The sequence below is a fragment of the Pipistrellus kuhlii genome, unplaced genomic scaffold (genome assembly GCF_014108245.1).
Source record: "Pipistrellus kuhlii isolate mPipKuh1 unplaced genomic scaffold, mPipKuh1.p scaffold_m20_p_23, whole genome shotgun sequence".
Lineage (NCBI taxonomy): Eukaryota > Metazoa > Chordata > Mammalia > Chiroptera > Vespertilionidae > Pipistrellus > Pipistrellus kuhlii.
The window spans coordinates 1,547,789-1,564,050 of NW_023425522.1; the positions used below are offsets into that span (position 1 = coordinate 1,547,789).

Below are 16,262 nucleotides of genomic sequence, written 5' to 3' on the forward strand. Positions count from 1 at the left end.
GCATTGAACAAATGGGCGGTCTTCTCCCGAGGAGCCTGGGGGAGAGAGGCAGCTGAATGATGCTGAGGCAGCGGCTGATTCTGGGGCAGGGCTTGGAGACCGGGTGGTTGGACGGAGGCAGCTTTCCCTTCTACCCTGTTTCTACTGTTTGTGTCACCTGCTTGGAAGCGGTAGAATACACATCTTGTAAATGAACAAGTTTGCACAGCCCTTCCTTTGGCTGGTGGACAGGGCCGTGTGCTGGAGCTGAAGGATTGAGCCAGGAAAGTGACCCTCACGGGGAACTGGGGAGTCTCCTGTTTGGGGGGACCATCTCTGGCAGTTGGGGTTCTCACACTGCAGGAGCATAGCCAGGCTGACAGAGGTGGGTGCAGTTCGGGAAGGGCAGCTGGTGCCCAGAGGCAGATGTTTGCTCTTCCAGTTCACTTTTAATCAAGATAGAACTCATATAACGTAAGATTCACTATTTTAACCATTGAGTGGCAGTTCCGCGGTTCTTAGCCACTCATCAGCATTGATTGCAGCGCGTTTCTGTCAGTCCGTCACTTTCAGCAGTCCCTCTCGCTTACCCCTCCCCCAACCATCTCTGGATTTGCCCATTCTGGACATTTCTTATGTGTAATGGGATCACACATGTGGCTCTTGTGACTGGTTTCTTTCACTTCAAGTGTTTTCAAAGTTCACCCACATACTAGCATGTATCCCTACTGCATTCCTTTTTGTGGCTGAATGATACCCCATTTATAGATAATACCACATTTTGTTTAGCCATTTAGCAGTAGATGGATATTTGGGTCACTTCCACTTTGGGGCTGTTATGAATCTAATTTTTAAAAGAAACCATTGACCAAGTCTAGTCGAATAAGGCTGTCTCCTGGCATAGGTACAGCTGATCCTCCCACCCTACCAACTCAGGGAAGCAGCGAAAATGCCGAGACAAGGAAACAGATCACAAACGAAAGAAATGGAGGACAAAAAGCGACTGAATATAGAGTTCAAAACGACGCTTATAAGGTTTTTCAAGAATCTCCTAGAAAAGGCCGATAAAATAAACGAGACCTATGAAGATATGAAAAGGGATCAACTAGAAATAATAAAGGATCAACTAGAAATAATAAGGGATCAATAAGAAATAAAGAATACATTCTCTGAAATAAAAAATATTATACAGAGTCCTAAAAACAGAATGGAAGATCGCAAGAATCAAGTCAAAGACTTGGAACACAAAGAGCTAGAGGACACTCCTCCACAGAAGCAAGAAGACAAGAGAATCCAGAAAGCTGAAGATAGTGTAAGAAACCTCTGGGACAACTTCAAGCGAACCAACATCAGAATTATGGGCGTCCCAGAAGATGACAGAGAGCAAGATACCAAAACAGATTGGAAGAAATAGTGACAGAAAACTTCCCCCACCTGGTGAAAGAATTAGACTTACAAGTCCAGGAAGCGCACAGAACCCCAAACAAAAGGAATCCAAAGAGGACCACACCAAGACACATCATAATTAAAATGCCAAGAGCAAAAGACAAAGAGAGAATATTAAAAGCAGCAAGAGAAAAGCAGGTAGTTACTTATAAAGGAGCACCCATATGATTGTCAGCTGATTTCTCAACAGAAACCATGCAGGCCAGACGGGAGTGGCAAGAAATATTCAAGGTGATGAATAGTAAGAACCTACAGCCAAAAATACTCTACCCAGCAAAGCTATCACTCAGAATCGAAGGCCAGATAAAGAGCTTCACCAATAAAAAAAAGCTAAAGGAGTTCATCACCGCCAAACCAGAATTATATGAATTGCTGAAGGGGGTTCTTTAGGAAGAGGAAGAAAATAAAGATAAAAATTATGAACATATATGTAACTATCAACAAGTGAATCTAAAAACCAAGGGAATTAAAAAACCTGATGAACAATATTAACTGGTGGATATAATAGAATCAGAGGTATGGAAGGGGAGTGGACTGACAATTCTCAGGGAAAAGGGGAGTGGGGGGTGCGGGAAGAGACTGAACATAAACTGTGCACTTACGGATGAGGACAGTGGGGGGTGGGGAAAGGGTGGGTGGGATGGGAATCTGGTGGAGGGGAAAAAATGAGGAGCTTTTGTAATAATATGAATAATAAAGATTTATTTTTTTTAAAAAAAAAAAGATGAGATCATCAACGTGGAAAAAACAGAAACTATTGGAACCTGCATTTTTGAAATATATTAATATTTAAATGTTGACAATGTTTGGGGCTAATCAAAATATATCTGCAGGCACCCACAGGTGGTTCACGGACTGCCATCTGTCTCCTGCTTCCTGGCCTCAGGCCTCTCTCTGGTTCTGACACATTTGGCATTTTCCCAGGGACTTGGGGAGAGAGCGCGTTAGAGGCCGGCCCTGCTCTGGTCCTCGGTGCCCAGCTTGTCACGTGGTCCTAGGCTGCTGCCAGGCCTTCGGGGGCAGGGCCTGGAGGGCATCTCCGCCCCCAGCTCGGCCGTGGCTGGGGAAATGCTGCTGCTCTGCCTCCTCTTTGCTCTGGGCACTGAGGTTTTGCTGTGGTTGGGTCATAGCGTATGTACAATTGTGTGTGTGTGTGTGTGTGTGTGTACATGTATAATACATATATGTATGGGGTGGGAGAGAGATGGAGAGAGAGAGATTGAGGTTTCCATTTGTACCACATGATGAGCATTTCCAGGCATGTGAACACCTACACAGCACGGCTCCAGCGGACCGTGCGGACCTGACCCCGTGGACGGGGTGCTCTGCCCTCTCAGCACTCCGTTCACATGGCGCTGCGGGAGAGGCTGATGCCAGCTGCCGAGTTCCCCTGAGCATGGGAGCAGCCCCCTGACCTTAGTCTCCCAAGACACAGCCACAGGCTCACGGATTAGTCTCAGTGAAGTCTGCTTGTGTGTTTTCAGGGCCGCCCCACTGCCCTGGACATCCTCACAAATTAGGAAGATTAGAGGGTCTTTTTCAGACACTGTTAGTTGCATCCTCTGGATGAAAGAAACACTGTTTTGAAAGCCTCTGTTTGTAGCCAGCCCTGCCATTCCCATTGCTTCCCCAGTAGCGTGGGGCAGCTTGGCCTTGGAGGAAATCCTGAGGACAGAGGAGGAAGCTAGAGCCTGCCAGGTCCGCGGGCACTTCCCCCACCTCCCACACAAAGCAGCCTGCCTGGCAGGAGGCGGGCGCACGCCTGTGACTTGGGCCCTGCTGGCTCCTGCCAGTGGCAGGTGGTGCTGCTGGCTTCTCGGTGATGCCCTCCGCCCTCCGAGGGGGCTTAGCTCTTCCTGTGACTTCCCCCTGGCGCACATGAATATTCATGTGCGGGGCTGAGGCTGTGAAAGGGCCCTCAGAGAAGCCGGCCGGACGCTGCTTGATCTTTCCGCCCTTGGTCCATCTCCCTTTCCTGCACTCACGGACTTGCCCAGCATTTACTTGTTGGGGGTGAGCACATGGAGGGCAGAGCACACAGCCGCCTCACTGCGAATCCCTGTGCCTCCAGGAGGAAGGCCGGCTGTCAGCAAGCCCTCCCGGGGACTGTGCCCCGCTGCCCGCTCTCAGCCCAGGTTGTGGAGGGCGGTGGGAACATGGTCGGAGCCAGGTTAGCTGAGGAGTGTGCGGTGCCTCCCGCAGGCACCTGTGTCTTCCCTCAGAGGAGGGCCTGGCCTGGGCCTGCTGGGTGCTCTCAGGTGCTCAGGAAGCGTGAGGAGACTCCACGAACCACCTGTCTGGGAGGCAAGGCTGGACCCATAGCTGTCCCTCCATTCCGGCCTGTATGTCTGTGCTGTGGGCCTCATGTCCAAGGAGGGCGTGACCCAAAGCGTGAGTGCTCCCGGAGCTCAGTGTTCTCTGCATCCTGGCTCCCATTCCAGTCACCGGCAGCTTCTAAAAACCCAAGTGCCCTGTGTTCCCAGCACCGGAGTCAGGCATCTACCTGTAACGCTGGAGGTGTCGCTGACCTCAGTATTCAAAGCTCCCTCTCTGGAGGGGGGATGGAGGCAGCATGCGGGCCTGTGGTTGCGTTCAGCGGTTCCCATCCGTCCCCAGGAGTTTCTGAGCTCCTGGGTGTCAGGCTCAGGGAAGCAGATGGCAGAGCAGAGCAGCTGGGAACTCAGCTGTAGCTGGGGAGACAGGCAGACTCTCCCAGGAGCCAGGCAGGGGTGCATAGTCCTGTGAGGGCTCTGGCCTGGGTGTAGACAGGAAAGTAAGTGTGCCCTGTGGCAGACAGGATGGCGTGGAGGCAGTAGGGTAGAAACCGTGCCTTCCCAGCAGGTCCCATGTGTGCACACATACATGTACTCATACATGCACACAATACACACACGTACACACATACACGGAATGAGCTGGGATGCAGACTGGTCTGGACGCTGGGTTGTAAGCAGTTCAGCAGGATTCAGTGCTCAGATGATCACAGGACTCCGGTCCCCGCTCCCTACAGCCTCAGAGCTGGAGGTCCTGCTGTCTCAGGTGCCCGCCTCCTGTGCCAGGTCATAGCCCGGGGCCGGGGAGGGTGTCTCTGTGCTCTGTACTCTCCCAGGTTTGCATGAGGTTGGGGCTGGGGGCTTTGCAGGGCTGTAGCTGGTGAAAAGCCGCCCCTGCTGCCAGGGCAGGTCAGCCCTCAGAGGGACTGGGAGTGGGCGGAGTCCTCCTGAGGAGAGTGGGCCAGCCCTCCAGGAGGGGATGGTGCTGGAGAGGACGAGAGTGCCTCCTGAGGGAGGGCAAGGAGGAAGGAGAGCAACTGTCTGCAGGGGGGTGCGGGCCACGTGGGGACCCTCTGACCGAGCTTGTTCCGTTTCTACTGCCGCGGGGAGCGAGGGGAGGGGGGGTGTCGATTCCTCTGGCTACCTCCAGGCCGGGTCCTCCCCGTGTCATTGTAGGGCCTCCGAAGACACTTCCCAGCTCTGAGTCTTGCTGTCCAGCTGCCACAACATCACTTCCTCCAGTCGAGATGGAAACCAAGGCCTGTGAGGCTGTGGTTCCAGCTGGGACCAGGTGCCGTGACCTGACAGGCCCTTGGTGCACCCGCTAGTGGCCTGGGAGAGGGGCTCAGTCCCGAGCTTGTCCTGCGGGGGCTGGGAGACCAGGAGGGGCTTCTGGAGGCTGGACTTGGGCAGTGGCAGGAGAAGCCCCAAGATCACACAGGAGTTGACGCCCGGCGTGAAGGACAGGCCCGCGTGCCCACGGGGTGGTGGGAATGAAGCTAGGAGGAGTATTTCCAGCTCGCAAGCTGGGAAGTAGTGAGAGCAGCGCGCTCCTGCCCTCCCTCAGCGGCTTGGGGCTGCGTGGTGAGTGCTCCGAGGAAGCGGGTGGAGAACCAAGAAGGGAAAGGAGGAGGGACTCGGGCCGGAGACGGCCGCTGCCGAGGATGCCCTTCGGTGTGTTTGGGAACCGAAGGGAGGTCAGTGTGCTGGAAGCGCGGAGGCAGAATGAAGATCTCTGGCACACATCTCGTGTGAGTTCCAGGAAAGTTAATATTTGACAAGATGTTGACACGGGCTTTTAAGGTGCTGCTTCTCAGCTCCGGGAAGCCTAGCGAATCATAAGCAGGACAAGAGAAACCCCCAGAAAACCAGAGTAAGAGGACACCTTAAATGAACCCAGAGGAATGGCAGCCAGATGACTGCTGGCCTCCGAGTGACAGCAGGGCCCGAGGACGGCGGGCGGAGCTCGCTGGGCGCTCCAGGAGCCTCTGTCACCTGGAATTCCATCCCAGCAACGCCGTCTATCCTCCAAGAAGTCTGTTCTGTGCAGGTTTCCTTCACCAGTGATGGCGACAGTAACCTTCCAAGTGACGGAGCGAAGAGAGCCCGCTGCCAGCACGTCTGAGGCAGTGTGGGGGCTGTTTGCCAGTGAGGGCAGAAAGCAGTGGGACAGGCGGGCATGGGGACCTCAGGATGGCAATCGTGTGGAGGGACCTCTTCATTTTATTTATTTATTTTTGAATCCTCACCAGAGGACATGCTACGGGGGAGAGAGAGAAACATCGTCAGTTGCCTCCTGCCCGCCCCCTGGAGAGCAAGCCCCAAACCCGGCCATGTGCTCTGACTGGGAATCTTACCCCTGAGCCACACTGGCCAGAGGTGGGAGAAGAGTGTTACAGAACGTAAGAAAACATGAGCAGCACGATTCCCGAGCCTGTGCACTTGAAGAATACACATTATCTTCAGTTACATCTTTGCCTAGCATATGAATCTTAACAAAAATTGATTATGGACTAGGCAAGGATGCTAGTTCCCACAAGTTTTAGAAAATAGGGATTACATAGGATGTATTTTCTGACCATAATACATTCAATTTAAAAGTCAGTAACAAACAGATGACTAGAAAAACTCCATACACTTGACATTTTAAAACATTTCTAAATCCTTGGGTCAAAGAAGAAAATATGAAAATCAGAAATATTTAGAACCAAATATAAATATTTTCATATCAGAATTGTGGGACAACTGGAGCAACAGTACAAGGGAAATTTACTGCTTAAGGTGTTTACGTTCATCCAGAAGAAAGGCACAAAGTTAATGAGGTGACATTAGGGGTACATATCTACATGTACCCAAATGTGGGTGTGCACATGTGTCTACACTTGCACAAATGTGTGTGCACATGTGTTTACATGTGCCTGAATGTGTGTATATAGGTACACATGTACCCAAATGGAGCCTCACGCAACAGGATTGACCCTTAGCTAGTTTGCTCAAGTGTTTTCTGTCCTGTCCTTCAAAACCCGAGGTGGTGGCCACGGGCGGGCCGTCGGTCGGTGTGACGGGGTTTCCGTGCACAGGCGCCCTCACCTCCTGCTGCTCTCTCTGGGCAGTTCCCTCCTTCAAAGGCGGAAACCACTCAAGCAGGTGGGACAGCGCTCCAGCAGAGCCTGTCCGGGGCCTGCCTTCGCGGGAGGCCTCTGGCCCCGAGGGCGGCAGGTTCCCGGCTGGTCCCTTCCGGGGACGGGGATGTGCCGGTGGCCTTGCCGGGCTCTCGCAGCCCTGGCTTCGGCTCTGTCTGGCGTTGCTGGTGTGGGATTGCTCCCTTTGGGCGTTCACGGGCACAGACCCTCGTGGGGCTACATGGCCCTCTCACCCCAACTGCCCAGAACTTTGTGAGGCCTCTCTGAGCCCTACCGGCCTTCCTCCAGGTGCCCAGCCAGCTTCCTCTGTGGACCCGTGGGGAGGGCCCCCCGGAACCAGCACACACTCCAGCTCCACGAGCTCGGATTCCTGGGCGGCCCCGCAGCAGCCTGCCCACGGCGCCGAGAGGGCAGCGGACGCCTGGACAGCAGCCTCTGCCGCCAAGCCTGCAGCCGCCTCTGGTGAGCCCGCCCTCCTTCCTCCTGGGTCCCGGGAGCCCCTCGCACCCGCCACTCTCCCTCCTGCCTCCAGGGCAGGGGGCCCTCAATTTGCCTTCAGGCTACCTCCTCCCGCAGCCTCGGTCCAGTTCCCCAGCCACACCCCCTGGTGCGCTCACAGGCTCTGCTCCGCACTCCTCCAGGGGGAGCCTGCGGGCCGTGCCAGCTCCACCGTGTCCGGGAAGGGGGGGGGGGGGTGCGCGCAGCTGAACACCCCCGCTCTGCACCGGAGGCCAGGTTCAGTTCCAGCCCCCGTGACCCGGGACCGAGCAGCCCCTTGCTCTCAGCGTCTCCCCAGAAGGCACGTGGGACATGGAGAGCCCCAGGTGCTCACAGTCCTGGCCTTGTGTTCACTCAGGGGCCTTCGATGTCTTCAGTAATGTGAATGGGACAATGAAAGATGACTTTTCCGAATTTGACAAGCTCCGAACTTCAAAAAACACAGGTATGTGAGGTGGGGTGGTGCCAGAAAGTGGGCTGCAGAAATAACAGCAGCGTTCAGAGCTGGCAACGCCACGCACTCCCTGCACTTCGATCTGGAGCCCTGGTGTCTGACCACAGGAAACCACACACACAGTGGACAGTCCTAGCTGCATTTCCTTTCTCCCTCTCCTTGTACTGGCCCGTGCTTCCTCTGGTCACCTCCCCCTAAGGCTCATGTCTGCCCTAGGACCCCTCCCCCCCCCCCAGCCCAGAGTGGGCTCCCCACCTTCAGCCATGGCTTCCGTTCACCTTCATCCCCCCAGCATCCCACACCCCAGGGGCCAGCTTTTCCAGGCTGCCCGCTCTGGGCATCCCCATGCCATCCCCAGCTTGCCCGTCAGACCCCACAGGAGGCCCAGCCCGTCCCCGGGTGCCCTGGCTGGGAGGGGCCGGGGAGGGGCAGAGAGGCCTGGACACACCCTCCGTACCCCTCGGCGTGGAGCCTCTCCATGTCAGGGCTGCGCCTGTCACACAGCAACTTCTCTCCTCTCTCTCCTCCTCAGCTTCTCCCTATTCTCCACTCCTCCCTCCACCTCTCTGCCTCCCCCTGCGGCAGCCATAGGCCTGGCTGGCCTGGTCTAAGGTATGAGCAGCTGGCCCCTCGGCTTGGGTCAGAGGCAACGCAGAATGTGCGCTTCGTGGGGTCGGTCTTTGCCGCGCGCAGAAAGCTGCAGGCCCCATGTGTCTGCTGCAGCCAGAGTGCAGCCTCGCTGTCCTCGGCCGCCTCCGTGAGGCAGCGGCTGGGGCTGGGGCCTCCGTGGGCTTGCAGAGCCCATCCCAGGCGTGTTCCCGTCGGAGGGGATTTGGAAAAGCTTATGGGGAGAAAATGAAAATCCCCTCCGATTCTTCCTGCCCTCAGCCACCGTTTCCTTCCAGTGCACCTCGGCTCTTAAATCCATTTCGGCTCACACTGTGCAGTGGAACCCCTCCCACCCCCTCTTATGGGATAGCAGATTGAGAACGCGTTCTCATGACTTTGAGTCAGAAAAGATTTCTCATCTCGGTGCCCCTCGGCCCGCCAGCGGAGACGCCCATCTGCTTGGGGAGACACTGGGTCGGCTGGTCTGCGGGGGATGATGCTGCGGGAGGGTGCTCCCGCGCCCACAGCGCATTGCTGCCCACCGGCTTCCTGGAATGGGCCCCGCGTGCGGGTGCCCGTCCTCAGCCCCTGCACCACAGCGCCACCTCGCATCCCGGCCCAGCAGCACATGCCCACGGCCTGTCTCCGCACACCCTCCAAGCAAAAGATAATTTGCTCCCTTCTAGCTATCAAGAAACCCATACTCATTGTAGACGTTTACTAGTAGAAAACGAAAACATTACAAAAACAAACTGCCCTGCCTCGTCGCCAGCCCAGAACAGCGTCTTCCGGAGCTCGAAGGACTGAGCTGTCTGCACTGTTTGTCCCGCCTCTCACTGGACGCAAGGAGTTGCTCTCCTCACCTGGGCCCTGTCCCTGCATGGGGGCTGGTGCCCGGGAGGCAGGCTCTGACCTGCCTGTCTCCAGCTCGGGGCATTGGAAACAACCCTGCAGTGAGCATCCCACCCGCAACCCCACGGGGAGCTGCGGGTCCGAGCACGTCCGCGTGGCTCGGGGCGTCCTGGCGGCTGCAGCGTGGGTGCGGGAGCCGCGGGACCTCCCTCCGGCTCACCGCGCTGTGCCTGTCCTTTCTTGCAGCCGAGGCGGTGGCCTCTCTGCCTTCCCAAAAAAGCGGAACTACAAGCCCCGACCCCTTCGAGTCTCAGCCCCTGACCATGACCGCGAGCAAGTCCAGCAGCGCCCGGAAGACCCCCGAGTCCTTCTTGGGCCCCAACGCGGCCCTGGTGAACCTGGACTCCCTGGTGACCAGGCCGGCCCCGCCGGCCCAGTCCCTCAACCCTTTCCTGGCACCAGGTAAGCGGCTTCCCAGCGCTCGCGGGCTGGCAGCTCCTCCCGAGAAGGGGCTGAGGGGGGTGAAACAGCAGAATCTGCCCCTGGCCTGTGCCCAGCTGGGGAGAGCCTAAAGCAGGCGCCCACCTGTGGTGCTGGGGGTGGGAGTGCAGTTTGCAATGTCACTGGGCCCTTAGCTGGGCAATCCTTGGGGACCCAGGGACCCTCACCACCTGCTGCTGGGTTCTGTCTTCCCTGGGGCTGGGAACTCCGCCCTCCCTCCCTCCATTCACTCCCCCTGCGGGGGCGCAGGGGGGGGGTGTGTCTGTGTAAAGACCTGCGCTGCCCCCACCCTCCAGCGCTCAGGCCCTCAGCACCCAGCTGCTGACACTCCTCATGCGGACGCCCTGCCCCCCTCCTCCCATGAAAGTCCCGTCTGTCCCTCAGCCCAGCCCAGACAACACTCCCGGGACTGCCTCCCTCCCCACAGAGTTCCCAGAGGGCCTTGGGCTTCCCGAGGGCAAGAGCTTGTCACGTTCAAGGAGTTCAGCCCCTGACCTGTCCCGTGGTGAAGGGATCTGAAGGCTGGACCTGCAGAGAAGGACCAGGACTTAGGGGCAGGGGTTGGGGGTCCTGGGCAGAAGTGGGGGGTGTGGGAGCCTTGTTCCTTCCACCCTGAGTCCCCCAGGAGGCGATTCCAGGGCCTCTTGCTCCCTGGAGCTAGATCAGAACCCAGCTTCCTGAGCAACATGAACTCTGTGCCTACCCCAGAAGGCCTGCCAGAGCCTGGGCGGCCGGAGTCCCCGGGCAGCTGTGGCACTGGCGTCTGCCAGGCGCTCAGGGAGGGCTTGCCGGGAAGAGCTGTGCTGTCTGCACACAGGCCTGTCTCCGAGGCCCACAGGGGCCTGGGCTGTTGTCATTGGTGGAGTCAGGCTCTAACCCACATGTGTCAGACACAAGGCCCGCGGGCCAAATCCGTCCCACCAGGCCTTGCAGTGTGGCCCGCACCGCGCTGTCATCACTGCACTCCGCTGCGTTTCCATCACAATGACAGTTTATGACTGTTCAGTAAACCATTTGGCCCGCAATTTAGGCTGGATTTTAGATTTTGGCCCCTTCTCTGATTGAGTTCGACACCCCTACTCTAACCCTTCTAAGCTGAGCCTCAAGTGAGTCCGTCCTGTGCTGGAGTCTCGTTTCGGGCGTCTCTCACGGGGGATCTCCCCTGTAGTCACGGCGGCTGATGCAGGGGCGTGGGGTGCCCTCCTGAGCAGGAGCCGGGCTGCCTACGCTTGGGGCAGAGGATCAGCAGATGTTTTACTAAAGGGGAAGAGGCTTTGTGTGTGAGACAAATTCCGGAAAGCCTGGGAGAGACAGCTGAATCAGTCTCTTGACTGCAGGACTTCTCAGCCTTCGGAGAAGGGCACAGCGTGGGGAAGGCCACTCTCAGGCCACGCACTGTGGCTCCCGCCTCCCTCCTGGCTGTTCTCCCTCCCGGCACCCGTTGTCACAGGGCAGCCCAGTGGTTGGCTGCTGAGGAGTCCTGGCCAGCCCGTGGCGGAGCTGGGCCTCCAGCCTGGCACTGCCTCGTTTAGGCTGTGACCTTGGACAAGTCGCTTGGCCTCTCCAGGTGACAGCCGCAGTCTCCTCGCCCCAACAGCGGATCGTCCAGCAGACGTGTCCCCGTGTGCCGGGCTGCCAGAGGCTCTGGCCTCGGGGACGGACGCTGTCCTGACCCACTCCCTCTGCTCTCCCAGGTGCAGCTGCGGCTTCGGGCCCCGTCAACCCCTTCCAGGTGAACCAGCCGCAGCCGCTGACGCTGAACCAGCTGCGGGGGAGCCCCGTGCTGGGGACCAGCGCGTCCTTCGGGCCTGGCCCAAGTGCGGAGCCCATGGCTGTGGCCTCCATGACCTCCACAGCCTCACTCCCAGCCCTGGGGGCCGGCAGTTCCTCCCTGGCGCCCCTGGGCCCTGCCACAAGGAACATGGTGGGCAGCATGGGCGCCCCCCCAGCGGCAGCTCAGGCTGCTGGCACGACCAACCCTTTCCTTCTCTAGTGCCCAGGGCCTGTGCCAGGACGCCAGCAGGACTCACTCGAGCGGTGTCAGGGCCGGGGGTCGTTCCAGTCTGCTTCCTGGTGGAGGGGTCTCCTGCGCAGCCCTGTCCTCCGGCGTGCGGAGCCTCCCATCCGGAGGGGCTCTGCGCGCCCTGACCCAGCGGCACCCTCCGCCTCCCGGGCAGGGCCTGGCTCCTGGGGTCCTCAGTGTCGCCCTTGCCGTCAGCCTCAGCCGGAGGGTCTCGGGGACACGGCCTCGCCCAGGACCGGGGGCGGCCGCCTTGTCTCTGCCCTGCGCCCCGGCCCTGCCGCCAGGTCGGTGGGAGGACGAGCTGGCTCCTCAGACCTTTGGGGAAGTGGTTGTGCATCTTTGACTCGTGTGTGAGTTCAGAGGAGACGCCCGGGGACGACTCGCGTTCAGCCGCCAGAGCGAGCTTTAAACTAACCCGGCGTAAGCCGCCACGCGGCTCGAGGCTTGTGTACGTTTGCACACGTTTTGTTTAGTACCGTTTCATATTTGAGTTTGCAGAATTATCTAACAGTCCTTTTTGGCTAATATTTTTATAACGTGGTTCTTATTTAACTGTCTAGTTTTGATAGAATTTACCAGGTCTGGCTGAATTAAGATATTGGCACATGTTATGTTAGTTTCAATTCTCTTATTTATGGTTTTAACTCTATAAGAAAATTTAAATAGGAAGAGTCAAAAAAATGCCTTATGGAAAACTAAAGCAAATTCTTTATAGGAAAAAAATGTGAGAGTTTGATTACACTTAAAAGATGATGTTTATTTAAAAAAACACTACAACAGCAACAAAAAAACTCTAGCCTCCAGTTGCCTTTTCCTTTAATTCCCTTTTTTGGTAAATTACCAAACTGATTAACTTTCAGCCTTTTCGGCTAGATGCTAAGAAGAAACTATTTTTCTTACTGATACACCAGCATCAAGAAAGTTAAGAAAAAAGTCTACTGTCTGAATGTGACCCCCAGTGTTATCAGCTGACCCCTTTTTAACTGGGCGGCACGGTCAGCGGGACTTCCCTCACGGTGGGAGCGTGAGAGGAAGAGACATCCCGGACCACTTGTCTGTGATCTCCTGTCTGATTCTCGCTCAGGTAAAGGGGGGCGGGTGTGGAGATGGCAGGTGGCTGGGGCTCGTGGCTGAGATGGGCGAGGGACCAGGGCTGGCCCTGACTAACTCCAGACACAGCACAGACTTAGAATCCACCATCTCTTATTTTGGAGAAGAAAACCATCCTCACCCAAGATAGACGTTAACAAACGTGCCCTTACGTCACCTCCCTCCCCCTCCCGCGCCCCTCACCCAGCCTCCACGATGAACAAGTATTAGGTCATAAACCATGGACCAGAACAGACTGCCTTTCCTAGGGGAGGGCATTCTCCCTCACATTCCACCGGGGTGCCCTGGCCTCACCCCAGGGCAGCGACCACCATGAGCCCTCGGAGCGGGCCTCGGCCCCTGCCTGCCTCTCGAGGGATCTGCCGGCCCTGGGCCTGGAGAGACACGGAGGCCACGTGACTGCCTGGGCCCCTCGCGTTTCCTGCTTCTGTCGCCAGTGCTGCTCCCTGAGGCTCCGGGGCTCAGGCCGGGCCTGTCGTGGGAGAGGCAGTGGCCTGGGGCAGGTGCTTCCCCAGGTACGGCCTGGCTGCCTCCCAGCCCCCAGCACGGCGATGCCCCTGCAGTACGGCCCAGGACACCCGGGTGTCTGCCCAGCACGGCTGTCACTCTGTCAGCTGCCTGCACTGATCATGCCACTGCCAGCCGCTGGCACGCGAGCTGCACACAGGCCCTCGCTCCCCCCTGAGGGCTTCGGGTGGGTCCCCCCCGCCGTTTTCTCAGCCCCAGGGGCCGGCAGCTGGTTTTGAACTTGTGTCACTATTGATATTTACTGTATAAATATAATTTATCGTTTGTATCATGATGCGGTCTCTGGCTGTGTCCTTTGCCCTCCCCCGTCTTTTCAGTCCCTGGCACAGGAGGGTGGGCAGGCTGTGGAGCCAGGTCCTGGCCAGGGGAGCTGGAGGCAGGGAGGTGGGGGCGCGCTCCCTGCCACCGAGCTGCCCTTCAGAGGCCGCCAGCCAGCCGCACCCCTCAGGGTGCCTCACGGCCGCCGGTTGGAGGCTGGTGCAGGGCCCTGTCCCCTTCCAGGACCTGAGATCAGAAGAGGAAGAGTACAGCAAGGGCGGTGACGGGCAGGAGCACAGGGGCGGTGGGGAGGGCGCTGGGCAGGCCTGGGCCCCGGCCTCTGCTCGGGGCTGCCTGCCACCCACCTTTCCGTGCGAAGTCCGGGCCGTGGACCCTCAGGGAGAGGACTAAACAGGGCCTGGGTGGGTGTGCAGGGCCTGCAGCAGTTGGGGATCCACTCAGGACAGGTGGGGGGCCTGGGCTGCTCTCCCAAGACGTGTCTGGGGACCTCGGCGGCTTCGGTCTGACACCGCCCCTTCCAGGAGCAGAAAGGGGAGGGGAGGTCCCCGTCCCACACCGATCCGATCCGTCTGGGCTCCGCAGCCGGAGGAGGGAATGCAGGCTCCCTGTGCCCAGGGGACCGGAAGTGGGCCTGGCCAGTCAGTCACGTGGCCCTCTGGCGCCACCACATACTTCACGGCTTCCCACACGTCGATCATCCTCCCCCCCCCCCCCCCATGGAGCGGTCCATGGCCCCATCCAGTCAGTCACCTGTGGGGCCAGGAGAGGGAGATGCTGGCTAAGCAGCCAAGCTGAGGGGTCGTTAGCAGCAGCAGGTAAGGAGCCCTCCCAGCAGCCTCTTCTCTCTGCTCCCTCACCTTTCACCTCGGTGCCAGCAGCCATGCCGTGCCGTGTGGAGCCACCCCAGTGCCCTGCTCCTGGGACCTGCCCAAGCCCAGTGACCTGCCCGTCAGATCTCAACGAGGCTTCACGGCCAAAGCCTGCTTCAGGCTCAGCCCTTCCTGTTTAAGTTCTAGGAGTTTCCTTTGCCAGACTTTTGATAACAGTTTTGGATCCTCTTCATTTCCTGTCACTTCCCCTTGCAGACTGGCCACTTCGCTGAGCACATCCCTTTGCGGTGGTAGCTTTCCAGTGGCCCACCTGCCTCCCGGCGAGCACGGCAGTCTGTGTCTGTCCTGCCGTCCAGGGTCCCGTCCGCCCAGCCCACACGCACCAGCTGGTTTGGTCAGATACCAACTGCCACGTCAGAACGAAGAGTTCCTGCTGCCGAGTGCCACGACTCGGCGGGAACATTCCGGCAGCGCCCTCCCTCGCGGGGCGCCGTCTTCACCCGCCTTCACCTGCCGGCCTCGGCGCCGTGGGAAAGGAAGGCTGAGGGCATCGCCCAGGGGGCTCAAGGGTCAGATCTTTACCTGGGAGCACCCTTCCCACCCGGTTTCCTAGCCAGCTGGTCCCATGGGCCCACGTAGACGCAGGGCCTGGGGGTGCAGACCCAGGAGAGGAGGCGGCCTGTGACAGCTTCCTCACGGGGAACGGGATCGACAGCGAGGGGTGGGCCCGGGCCGGATGCCCTGGCTGTTCACGGTCAGGGGTGGAGAGCCTTTTCCTGCCAAGGGCCATTTGGATATTTAAACATCATTCATGGGCCATACAGAACTATCAGCTAAAAAATCAGCCTGCTCTGTTTGGTCAAACGTTTAATTAACAAACCCTTACTGCCTTGGCAGGGCCAGAACCGCAGGCCTGCCGTTCCCACCTCCGGTGCAGCTGGTCCCAGATCCCGCCCTCCCCACTCCCCACGCCCGGGCACAGCGTCCCTCACCCATATTCCCGATGGGCACAGGCAGCGGGCGCCGGGGGTGGGGGGCACCCTGGGCCTGCTAGGCGAGGGCACTGCCACAGCTCCACAGGCAGTCCCCTGAGGTGTATGCATTTCATGACAAACAGCACGCTCTGGTGGCGACCAGCAGGCTGGCGTGTGCAGGGCGTGCCCGTGTCCTGCAGGCACTGAGAACGGGAAGGCTCCCGGAGGCGAGCGGGCAGAGGGCACACCAGGGAATGGGGATGGGAGACGGTGCAATGGTGCTCGTTGCAAAGGTATTTCAACCTTCCTAGGTTTAAACGTTTTAATAAAAAGTTGAAAAGTAGAAAATTAAACAGAAGCGAATGAACTGCTGTGTTACAGGTGCTGCAGGCCGGCTCTGCAGCCTGAAAGCTGCACTGGACGGTCTGGCCATGACGGGAAGGGGCGGGCGGGGAATGGGCGGTGAGGGGCAGAGGCCTGGAGCACGTGGGGCCCAGCGTGTTGGCGTGGCTGTCCCCTAAGAGGGCGCGTGGGAGCTGCGGAGTGGCCGCGAGGAGGCGGGCCAGGGCCTCACCCCAGGCATCTCTGCCCAAAGTAGGGGCCACCAGGAGCTCTGATCGCCCATTTCCCCGTGAGCATCTCAGTGAGGGCGAAGGAGACGGCAGGTTGGAGAGCAGAAAGGGGGTGAATGAGCTTCCGCAGACGGCGAGGGGCTGAGGAAGTGGGGGAAGAGGGGGACGGTTGGCGGCAACGGGAGGGAGGC

The 16,262-nt window shown here is 58.5% G+C and overlaps 1 protein-coding gene across 4 annotated transcripts in view; it reads left to right on the top strand.

The window, feature by feature from the left end:
• The window catches only part of EPN2 (epsin 2), a 77,392-nt gene extending 63,702 nt beyond the window's left edge, over window positions 1-13,690 (top strand). For all 4 annotated transcript variants that reach the window (XM_036451921.2, XM_045586477.1, XM_036451924.2 and 1 more), the window contains 5 exons: window positions 7,130-7,303; window positions 7,698-7,784; window positions 9,501-9,716; window positions 11,450-13,470; window positions 13,503-13,690. In XM_036451921.2, the coding sequence (XP_036307814.1) occupies window positions 7,130-7,303; window positions 7,698-7,784; window positions 9,501-9,716; window positions 11,450-11,748 (776 nt within the window). In that variant the 3' untranslated portion in view covers window positions 11,749-13,470; window positions 13,503-13,690. The remainder of the gene's footprint in view (window positions 1-7,129; window positions 7,304-7,697; window positions 7,785-9,500; window positions 9,717-11,449; window positions 13,471-13,502) is intronic.
• Window positions 13,691-16,262: the final 2,572 nt, after the last annotated feature.